This window comes from Silurus aristotelis (assembly GCF_946808225.1).
Source record: "Silurus aristotelis genome assembly, chromosome: 4".
Taxonomy (NCBI): Eukaryota; Metazoa; Chordata; class Actinopteri; order Siluriformes; family Siluridae; genus Silurus; species Silurus aristotelis.
Window position 1 is genome coordinate 15,514,273 of NC_139577.1, and position 12,390 is coordinate 15,526,662.

General features: G+C 38.6%; 1 protein-coding gene across 3 annotated transcripts in view; it reads left to right on the forward strand.

Moving 5' to 3' along the window:
* Window positions 1-6,698, forward strand: part of marchf8 (membrane-associated ring finger (C3HC4) 8) — a 72,347-nt gene extending 65,649 nt beyond the window's left edge. For all 3 annotated transcript variants that reach the window (XM_083539316.1, XM_083539317.1, XM_083539318.1), the window contains 2 exons: window positions 1,640-1,775; window positions 3,563-6,698. In XM_083539316.1, coding sequence (XP_083395442.1) covers window positions 1,640-1,775; window positions 3,563-3,867 — 441 coding nt within the window. In that variant the 3' untranslated portion in view covers window positions 3,868-6,698. The remainder of the gene's footprint in view (window positions 1-1,639; window positions 1,776-3,562) is intronic.
* The last annotated feature ends 5,692 nt before the right edge of the window (window positions 6,699-12,390 follow it).

The following is a 12,390-nucleotide window of genomic DNA, read 5'->3' on the forward strand; positions in this document are numbered from 1 at the left end:
GTGTGTGTGTGTGTGTGTGTGTGTGTGTGTGTGTGTGTGTGTGTGTGTGTGTGTGTGTGTGTATGTATATATGTGTATGTATATATGTGTGTGTGTGTATATATATATATATATATAGTATATGTAATTTTTTCACATAAATAAGAGTAAAGAATAACAAGGGTAATTTCTTTGTGTAGTGTGTGAGTAAAACACTTCACTCTGGTGTTATCTATGCCTCCTGGTTGCAAAAACAAGATGCTATAGTGATTTAATATTTCATAGTTAATGTGTGATCATTTTATGGTGATTTTTATTGAATTATTTGTTGTTGAATGCCAGAATTGTAGGTTTTCATAAACACATTTTTTTGTTTTTAACACATAATAGTAAATTGTACACCTTTATAATCCAACAGAAAAAAATATTGGCAGCACCTACTTCATCTCATATCATTGAAGCTGGCAGGCTAACTGAGAATTTATCAACTTTAGCTTGTTGGTTCATCTAATTAATTTTACTTTAACAAACATAGCTGATGTAAACATGAAGAAACTATAAATCTAAGAGTTGTCTATAATGGACAGGTTTAGCTAGGTAAATTTGTTATCATAAAAAATTATGGCTTGAACGTTCCCACAAACAGAAAAAGTTTCATGCATCACAAGACCTGTATGTCTTTAGTATGTATGAGATCTTGATGTATTGTATGTCTGAACATTTTGCATCATTTAGCTACTGACTGGATCTCAAGCCATAAGGATTCTCTAGTGTTAAATAACTTGGTGTTGTATTAGCCACATGGTGGCTGTTAGTGCTAATGTATAACAATAAGTGTGTAACATTTTACATCATGTTATTCGAATTCCCTAATCAGATTTATTCAAAGTGGATTCTTTGGTCAGATTATAACAAGTCGCTTCATGTTGTATCTACACTCCTCCATCGTTTTTTTTTTTTCTTTTCTTCCTTGGCTTTTTTGTTTATAAACACCAAGGGGTCTATTATTGAAGGCAGAAGCGTTGATCATTTTGTGGATTTTAGTGAAAGCATCCCATCTAGAAAGCCGAGTAGTCTTTATTCTCAACACAATCTGTCACTAGTCACTTAAAGCAGAGGCTTTTAGCAACATCACAGCACTGTCCTTGATGATGTCTGACTGTTAGTGACTCAGTGTTTTGTTTTGTTGGCGCAAAAAACATTTACAAATAGAATGGTTTAGCTGTTTGACATAAAAAATTAATAAAAAGTTAATTAATGCAGAGAACTATAACTGGCTACATTGAACAAATTGTAAGAAACAAAAGTTTAATAATTAAGTATTTAGTTTAATATTGGATTTAATATTTGGACTTTAGTAACACTTTGTTGAAACACAGGCCATGGAACTGATGCTGTAAGATCATGCAGAAAGCTACATTAAATATTTATTGTCAGGTTACAGTGGAAAGGCCAAGTGCGTGAGGGTGTGTGTAATCTGTAATGCAATACAGCGAAGCCAGCGAGGCAGACGGAATGGGTTCTGATGTAAACCCCATTTGTTATGCCATCAATAAGGGGGTAAATACCATCTGTTGTTATTGTACACATGTCAGAGGAAAAAAGTTCAGGTGTTTAAAGAGCCCAGTATAAACTATTGCCTCCATCTCTGTGTCTACAGTGGGAGAAGCTGCAGATGACAGCCAGCGAGAGGAGGAAGATCATGTGCTCTGTCACTTTCCATGTCATTGCCATTACGTGTGTGGTCTGGTCACTGTACGTCCTGATCGACCGCACTGCAGAGGAGATCAAACAAGGTCAGCTGCCTCTACCAGCTCTCTCTCCCCTCCCTAACCTACCTCACCAACATCCCATTGTTCTGCTGTATTTGGAGATTTTCCTGTAGGGTTATTTTGCTCCCATTGAAGTGTTACTGAAAAGAAAATCAACAGTGTGAAGTGTTGATGATTCTAAGCAATGTATGAACATCTGTCTTGTTCTGAAATTAGACTAGTTCATGACTCTCATTTATACCTGACATATGAATATCCATTATCATCTTCAATGTGTGGCTATGTAGCCTGTGTTTTTGATAAATAGAGATGAATGTAATTTAACTGGCATTAGAATACAGTACCCTTCCCAATTACTCATGCCTCCTGCTTCCACCTGTAGTGAAATAGTAATAAACTCTTTTTAACCACGCAGCCAGGAGAATACCAGGTAAATGCTTTCTGCCTTTAACATCTGATTTGTCTTTTCTCTGACTCTGGCTCTTACATATCTATATTTTCAATTTATTCCTCCTATTTTCTGCTCAGATGTTTGTTTTCTTTCTCTCTGCCTAAATATCTGATTCACCCTCCTTTCTGCTCAAATGTCTGAGTCTCTCGTCCCTCTTCTCTACCCTCTCCCTTCAACTCTCTGCCTGCTAGAGATTCACCCATCATTTTGAGCCTTAAACGCTAATTGGTTGGTAAAATTGAGATATTGTGCACCATGTGTTTCATATATGATGGTAAAAATTGATTTTTGATACATGAATATATACTGTAGAATCAGCAACATGCAGCTTAAGGTGGCAAAAGTTGTAATAATAACACCTGATCAGTAAACTCCAATCCAATCCCAAGAACAGCAGCAGTGTGCATTTCAAATAACCAAAAAAAAATGGCATGACGTAAAATAAATAAAGAGCAACAAAAGCCCACGTTCTTCTCAGCGTATAGCACATTCTCTCTTGGGAGATCTGCATATGTTCAGGACTAACCCCCTGTCTCCTTACTCTATTCCTGCTCACCATGTCAGGAACACTAAAGCTGCACCCTGGTCTAACTTACGGAGCCTCCCAAAGCAGTACAGTATTATATTCCATGTTCAGGAGTACCTTGTGTTCTAGCTCACAGTAGACAATTATGATTCACCACAGTACCATCCAGTCCCCTCCCAATCTGATTAGTGATTACTGCAAATAGCAAAGTGATTTGCTTCAAATGAATGTGAAAAATTATTGATTTGATTATATTTGCCTGTCAAAGGCTCTATAAAGATATAAACCTTTTATTGCATTGATAATTTGTTGGAACAACCTCCACCACATCTGACAGACCATTCGTTACTTTGAAAGGAATCGACTGCCACTGGAAAGATTGCATTATTAGAAACATTATAATAGAGAGGTATGCCTCCGTTGCTTTTTCTAGAATTTTAAAATACTTTAAAATTCACGCTCACTCTCAAGATGAGTTCGAATGCTATATGTGGAAAATCGGGATTCCTTTCAGGAGCATCTTGTCTGTGATTCCAGTGTCATAGCTCCTCTGGTGTCCACCCTGTAGCCGGACCACAGTGACCGATTTGACATTTAGAGAATGTTTAACACTCCAGAATCATACTGTATTTGTGCACAGAAATGATGCGGTGTTTTGTAGCACTTGTCATTGTGTTTTTGAGAGCATATGGCTGGTCCTGGAATGAATGTCTCTTTTCAATATGATTTGATCTTTTCTTCCAAAAATCAATTGTAATGTAATTCTTTTGGTTCATTTATTAACACGACATTAAACCTGGCCTTTTTCACAAGATCATTTACTGTTTTCTGCAGGGATTCTGGAGTGGCCTTTTTGGACAAAGCTTGTGGTGGTGGCTATCGGGTTCACTGGCGGACTGGTTTTCATGTACGTGCAATGCAAAGTCTATATCCAGCTGTGGAGGAGACTTAAGGCCTACAACAGAGTCATATATGTGCAAAACCGACCAGAGACCTATAAAAAAAATATTTTCGAAAAACCTTTACTTATGGAGCCAAACTTGGAAAACAAGGAGGGTTTTGGGCCAGCACAATCAGACACAAACACTTCACAGTACACAGAGACTGAGGACTACAGCATGGAGATACTGCACATGTGAGGGGTGCATCCGCAGTCCAATTCCGTGGGGCCAGATGATGCTTTGCCTCCTGCCAGGATACAGGGGGCAACAGACAGCGCTGGGCAGAGTAACTGAGACAGAACTCCTTCTTTTTTTCTAGGTGTTTTCTTTGTTTTGTCTGTTCTGTTCCTGTAACTTGTTGGCTAGCCATTCTGAGTCGGTGTGCGCCAGGTCCAACTACTGCCATTGTACTGCTCTTGTATGAGATGTGTGAAGCACCACTCAAGCTGCGTGCATCTGTGCTCACCCTGTGTGTGAGTAATGTGTCTCTGCGCTGGTTCAAATGGAGTCCTTAACAATGCATTTAAGCACTTTTTTGTTCCTTCTTTAAGGCTCTCCTCTTTTAATACCCATACATTTATATATATACATAACAGGAAAAAAACAGAGAGATTTTCTCACATTTTATATGACATTTTTTATTCCCACGAAAAAAAAATTTGGATGTAAAAACTGGAAATTTGAGGAGCTATAAGGGAAAATGGACGTTTTTTTTTTTTTTTTTTTTTGTGATCATGCCATCTTTCATAAAAGGAAGTATTTTCTGAGTTGATCCGTTTTTTTCTTTTGTTTTATCTGATAGTTAACTTATTCTAAATGTTACTTACTTATTCAAAATCAAATCACTGAATATCTACCAAGGGCTAAAGCATATTTGCTAGTGCTGTAACTTGTGGCAGGCCCATAATGAATATGTTGACCACTAGTTTTTTGCTATGGTTTCTGTCTAGGCCATCAGCCCCTAACTGTTCCTCTTGGGGGCTTAAAAAAAAAAAATCTCATCCATTACCTGTTAGAAGCCATTTTATTTCCACAGCGATTTAAGTTCCAGAATCATGACACCTTTTCGAGATGATTTGTGTTTTTCTATACTTTAATGAATCTTTATATTGAGTCTTTACTTTGAACACCTTCTTTAAGAATTCAGTTCCTTTAGTACTGGTTAAAAGAGTAGCTTATTTGCCTAAGTCAACCATTTTTATTTATGATTTCATAGTTAAAAAAATTTCTTTTCAATCACACAAACATACACTTTTACATGTAACATGTGGCTTTAGAAACTGTATCCTGTCAACATTTAGCTTTTTTCTTTTTCTCATTACAGTCAGCATGCATATATTGTTTTGTTTTGTTTTGTGTTTGTTTTTGTTGGTTTCTAAATACGACAGTAAATCTAGGACAAATCTACGTATTCCCTAGAATTTATTGCATGGAGTCCCAAAACTAGACTCTCAGACTTTCTTTTAAAGCATAGAAATGTTGTGAGGGGTGTTAGTTATAGATGTTGGGAAATTTGTGACTTTCATCATTTTCTCATGCAATAGGGGTTTTTGAAGGAACAGATCCCATTTCTCTTCCTTGTCACGTAAGAAAGTCAGGGCGAACCTGCAATCAGAGCATAACTTCTGCCATCTAGTGGCAGAGATCACATTTTACATGTTGTTATACAGATTTTAACGTACCCTAAAAGCTTGGTGCAATTCGAGCAAAATGAAAAAGTGCAATTACAGTTTGTTGATGGGATCAGTCTTTTAGTCCTTTTCCAGTTTTTACATGGTTTTTAGTTTTACAGTTTATGCAAATAACACTACAGATTCGATGTTGCACACTTAATATAATATTGTTCTTGGATCGTTCAACTTTTTTTTATGTTGGATCTCTACCATTTACTGCTTTGCTACATGATGACTGTGGAAAAAATGCCCTTTGAAAGCTTGTAAAGTTTTACCCAACTGCAACCTGGCATCCTTTAAGATTTGATATTTGATCCATTTTGCTTTAGTTTAAAAATCAGTGCAGAGGTGAGATAAATAGGAGCTGGCTCCTTTAACCTTTTTAAAGTAGTGTGGGACCATTGACAAAATATTGAATTAAGTTTAAACTGTAATGTTTTTTTCAACCAGGTATTATTACTGTATTGTAATTTCACATCTGCATTGTCAGGTATCAGCTTTGCTGCATTGTGTCTGCTTTGTTTAGCGTTAATCTGTTGCAGTAATTGTACTGTTTGTCTCTTCATTCTTCACTGCTGCCGATTGCTAGTAGTTGAGCTCTGATGATCACATGATTGATCACTTTTGCTAACACACACACACTGAAGACACACATGCTCAGAAAAGTGTTTTCCTTGCAAACTGCAATTTATTGCTACTGAATCGACTTGAATGTGGTCAACATGACTGTTTCCTAGCCCTCTTGTGTTCCATTCTTCTCTGTGACCTTTTTTCTTTGAATAGTAAAAGTAGTTTTTCATAATGTTTTTAATGAAAATCTTGATGTGCGTTGTTTTGTTTGATTTCCCATATTTGAGTATATAGACTGTAAAGCAACCAAATAAAATGAAGTAAACCTATACATTGTTGCAAACGAGACATTTTGGGTGTTTTGTTTTTGGCCACAATCTGTACTGCTGTTATAAAGCGGTGGTTGTTTTTTTTTGACACAACACTGCCTAAAGAACTGAAACCATCACTCGTTTCTTGGAATTACCATTTCCTCGGTTTTCACGCGGCTACTAAATGTCATTAAGGCCTTTCACAAGCACTGTGTCGGAAAAAAGAGAAGCAGTCGACCTGATTGAACACGTTGCTGTGGCTTTCTCAGTAGCTAAGTATGGTTTTGTGAAACTGAAAAGACTGTAATTTAAATGTATAGTTTTGTATTTTATGTATCTGTACATTTTTTTTCTCAGTATTATTACGCTTTTAAGAGGTTAACTTTAAGTTCCTTAATTAAGATGTAAGTGATGTTGTTTCGTGTTTTTAAGGGGAGATTAAATGGAGCAATAAAATAAAACCTTGATGAAACCAGCATCTGGTTGTCTATTGAAGTGGCTCCTAAAGCTGTTTACGTTAAACACTGCCTTCGCATTCAAAGTCGCTTTGAGAGACGCGTGTGGTAAAAACGAAAGATTAAAAGATTTGTTTGTTTAATGTAGTTATTAAATAAGTATTAATCTTTCAGATTTGTCTGTATTTTACACATCATCTTAAGCTACTGTGAGTGAGACAAAAACCCTCAGCTTTCTTTTATTGGTCTTTTGCCTAAACAATGGTGAGAATTTTACTAGTCAGCAAATCATGTGGCAGCATCACAATGCATAAAATTAAACAAATGCAGATTAATAGCTTTATTAATGTTGCCATCAATCACCAGAATATGGATAATTGCCTAAAAGCACAAAGTCTTCTCAGTGACTATCGCATAGTTGTTAATATTAACGACTTGTTGTCATAAGAGATCAGAGGAGAATGGCCAGACTGAAAGCTACTGTTACTTCAATAACCACTATTCACTATTGTTGTGAGAAAGTATTAAAAAGTATTTCTGAGGTGGATAACCTACAACAGATCACCACATCAGATTCCACCTCTGCCAAGAACAGGAATCTGAGGCTACATTGAGCAAATGTTGCCTGGTCTTTTTGCAGTCTTCAGCTGTTCATTCCAAATCATACCTCAGATCTGTTTTCAATGTAGACATCTGAAGTACGCTGAAAAAAATTTGAACACCAATCAGCATTATTATAAAATAGAAGACATGATCCGATCTTGAAAAGACACTCATGTTTGACCTGTAGAAAGATACACCACTGAACTCAAACTTGAAGCTTCTTCTGCTTCAGAAGCATTTTCCACATTTATTTCTCTGTCTAATGGATATGATCCTAGTGCAGAAGACATGGTGTCAATAACCCTCAAACATGAGCTGTGATTAAAAGAACGAAATCTGAAAGTCTTTGCTGAACACGCTGTCAAAGAAAAAGTCAAAAATGAGCTACTCACAAATGGAGAAATTGCTGTAAATAAAAATTTTAAAGTCCAACTTTAATATCCAATGAATTTTTCCTTGTATGCAGTACCCAAATGTATTCCCACAGTTTGATTTCGGTCATAGCAGTCCACAACACAATATCTTTACCTCTCTTTAGGTTTGGCAAAATTCCAGTAGAAAAACTTTGTGGGTTTCTCTGTTGTAAGTGACATCTAATACTTGTGAATTATTTTGTCTCATCTCATTTGATGTGATTATTGTCAAATCAACTAGTGTTACATCCTAAAAAGCCTCAAAAGCAGAAATGACAAAAGTGCACACATCCTTCACTTAAGTAAAAGTACAGATTCTCTAAAGATTCTCTGTCTCTAAACCAGGGGTGGCCAACCCGTGGCTCTCGAGCCTCTTTGGCTGGTTTCATGCAGCTCTTACGTTCATATCGAAGTTTGTGTTTGTGGTTTTTTTTTAATGTGCATGTTCAGTTCCATTGAGTTCAATACGGTATTTTTAAAACTTAAATGATCTTGCCCCTACTGGGAAACTTTGCGGTATTTTCATCTCACGCACATACACACGTTTGACAAAAATACCGTATTGAACTCAAGCGAAGCGAACACGCACATAAAAAAAAAACACAAACACAAACTTCCATATGCAAATTGTTTACTAAAATTGTAAGTAAAAAGTTTGTGTCAAGTTCGCTCTCAAAATGGCAGGAAAAAATGCACAGCAAAAAGAAAATATGACGTTTTTAACAGAGTGGGAGAGTTAATATTTATGTTGAACGTAATGGCAAGTCATTCTGCCTTATGTCAGGCGTCATTAGCACATTTAAAATCTTCAGCGCCACTTCAGCTCACTCCATGCTAACATCAACCAGGAATTTCCAAAAGGGACTGAACTTCACAAGCACAATGTGGTCACTTTGAAAAGTCAGGCAGAAAAGCAGATACAGTTTTCCCAAAAAATTAGCTTTAAATTTGGCTTGGAAAATTTTATTTGGCTTGGAACATTTCACAGGCTAAAAAGCCATACAATGAAGGGGAGTTTGTTAAATAATGCCTCAGTGAATTTGTTGAAATCTTGTCTTCTGAAAATGACAAACTAAAACCTATTGTATCAGACGTCCAACTATCCCGCCACACTGTTGAACACAGAATATCGGACATTAATACGGCTATTGAATCACAGTTGCACTCTGACCTGGAATGCCAGAACTTCCACTAAGCAACATGCATAATAAAAGAAAAACGCTATTGTAAATTATTATAATTTTGATTGTGGACTTGATTGTGGGTTGAACTGACTGTGTGTGTGTGTGTGTGTGTGTGTGTGTGTGTGTGTGTGTGTGTGTGTGTGTGTGTGTGTGTGTGTGTGTGTGTGTGTGTGTGTGTGTGTGTGTGTAAGAGGAAGGGATGGGTGATGTTCATGTGTGCCCATGTGTATGATGTGGCTCTTTGCGGTAACACAGTAAAAAATGTGGCTCTTGGTCTCTGACTGGTTGGCCACCCCTGCTCTAAACCTTACAACATCACAGGTCTCACCACAGTCCTATAAACTTTCCCTTTCACTCTTGCAGATACCCTACTATCACAAATCACTCCTGCCACTCTTCTCCACCCACTCCACCCTGACTGCACTCTTTTATTCACTTCTGTAACACACTCTCCATTACATTGCATTGTTGACCCCAGGTAGCTGAACTCCTCTACCTTCAACACCCTTCCTCTCATTCACACACATGTACTCTGTCTTACTCCTACTGACTTTTATTCCCCTTCTCTCCAGCACGTACCTCCACCCCTCCAGGCTCTTCTCAACCTGCTGCCTACTCTCACCACAAATCAAAATATAGTACACAGAGACTCCTGTCTGACCTCGTCAGTCAACCTGTCCATCACCACTGAAAACAGGAAAGGGCTCAGAGCCAATCCTTGATGCAGTCCAACCTCCACCTTGAAATAGTCTGTCATTCCTACTGCACACTTCACTGCTGCCACACTGTCCTCATACATGTCCTGCACCACCCTCACATACTTCTCTGACACACCTGACTTCCTCATACAATACCACAACTCGTTTCTTGGCACTCTGTCGTATGCCTTCTCTAAATCCACAAATACACAATGCAATTCCTTCTGACCTTCTCTATACTTCTCTATCAACATTCTCAAAGCAAATAATGCGTCTATGGTGCTCTTCCTCGGCATGAAACCATAATGCTGCTCACAGATGGTCACCTCTTCTCTCAGCCTGACTTCCACTACTCTTTCCCATAACTTCATGGTGCGACTGATCAACGTAATTCTCCTGTAGTTACTGCAGGTCTGCACATCTCCCTTATTCTTAAAAACAGATACCAGCACACTTCTCCATTCCTCAGGCATTTTCTCACCTTTTCTCACCATCTCTCCTAAACATCTCCACGCTTCTACCGGTATGTGATCTGGTCTAACCGACTTTCCACTCTTCATCATCTTAATCGCTGCTCTCACTTCCTCCTTACTAATCCTATCCTCTTCCTGCTTTACCAACTCCACATCATCCAACCTTCTCTCTCATTTTCCTCGTTCATCAGCTGCTCAAAATACTCCCTCCATCTTCTCAACACACTCTCCTTACTAGTCAACACATTTCCATCTCCATCTTTTATTGCTCTAACTTGTAGCACATCTTTCGCAGCTCAGTCACTCTGCCTGTCCGAACGGTACAAATCCTTTTCTCCCTCCTTAGTGTTCAACTTCTCATACAGCTCCTCATATGCATTTTCCCACATCTTTCTTTACCTGCTGCCGCATCACCTTGTACTTCTGAATACTTTTCTCATCACTTTGCCGATCCCAATTCTGTTTTGCCAACCTCTTTCTCCTTATGCTGTCCTGTACTTCCTCATTCCACCACCATGTTTCTTTTTCTTCCTTTCTAATTCCAGATGTCACACCAAGTACCTTTCTAGCTGTTTCCCTGATCACTTCTGCAGTATTTGCCCAATCATCCAGCACCTCTTCACCCCTGTCTGACCTCTTCCCTGAACCTCACACTACAATCTTCCTCCTTCAGTTTCCACCATCTTATTCTTCTTTCAGTCCTCACTCTCCTCCTCTTCTTCTTCACCTCCAAAACCATTCTACAGACCACTATCCGATGCTGTCTAGCTACACTGTCCCCCGCCAACACCTTACAGTCTCCAATCTCCTCCAGGTTGCATCTCCTACATAGAACATAGTCCACCTGTGTGCACCTTCCTCCACTCTTATGTCACCCTATGATCCTCCTTCTTCTTCTTAAATAAGTATTTACCACTGCCATTTCCATCCTTTAAAAAAAAAAAAAAGGTCCCCTGGTGGTCTAGTGGTTAGGATGCGGCGCTCTCACTGCTGCGGCCCGGGTCCGATCACCGGTCAGGGAACCAACCCCAGCCATTAGGGTTGCACAAGCCTTAGTGCCGGTCCCAAGCCCGGATAAATGGGGAGGGTTGCGTTAGGAAGGGCATCCAGCGTAAAAACATGTGCCAAATCAAACATGCGGAAGGTCCGCTGTGGCGACAACTAATGGGAGAAGCTGGAAGAAAGTTTTTAGCAATATCTAAAAGAATTCCTAGGTACACCTTCTACCACTTCATCTAACTCATTCCAGAATTTTTCTTTCTCCTCCATCTCACAACCCACTTGTGGAGCATAAGCACTGATGACATTTATCATCGCCCCTTCAACTTCCAACTTCACGTTCATCACCCTATCAGAAACTCTCTTCACCTCCACTACACTCTTACTGTACTCTTCCTTCAGGATCACCCCTACACCATTTCTCTTTCCATCCACACCATAATAGAACAGTTTAAACCCACCTCCAATGTTCCTGGCCTTACTCCCTTTCCTCTTGGTCTCCTGAACACAAAACATGTCTACCTTTCTCCTTTCCATCATATCAGCTACCTCTCTCCCTTTACCCATCATAATACCAACATTTAAAGTACCAACTCTAACATCCACTCTCCTACACTTCTCCTTTTTAAAAGTAATATGAAAGTAATAATGAAGGCAAAAAACTGAAGTTGTGAGGAGAGCTGCTATAAGAACAAATGTTCCCAACCTGGAACTAAGAGTGCACTGGCTTGTGCAACCATAATGGCTGTATTGCATATATTGCAGTAAACTACTGATACAAGAACATTTTACTTAAATACAGTAACAAAGTATTTGTACTTCATTAATTCCCTCCTCTGTTCAAAAGCATTTTGCCTTCACAGATGTTGAAATGTGCTGTTTTTCTGGAAACATTGTGTAACTGCACTATAGTCTGCACTTAATTCTGATTCTAGCTAAAAGAAAACGTGTATAGCACATGCACATTCCAAGATTTGTGTGGAGAGCATTTGAATATTAAATCTACACCATGTTTTACATATAAAGCCAACGGAGGGACTGACCAAGCGCAGCCTGCAGTGTTTGTTAAGCAAAATTCGAGGTGGTCTGTTTATGCCTTTAGCTGGTTGCTGGGACACATGAGCATAATAAGGCCCAATGAGCAGTAATTCAATGATGCACTAAACAGGATTTTCTGAAAGCAGCATTTGATAATTTATACCAAACTGCACATCTTTCACCATGACCAGGTTGACCCAAAGGTTAAGTTGGACCTGCATCTTCGACTGCTCATTATGAAGACCGGGGTCTTAGGTTTTAAATCAGTAAAAAAATTTGATTGATTGTGATTGGCCCCAATACG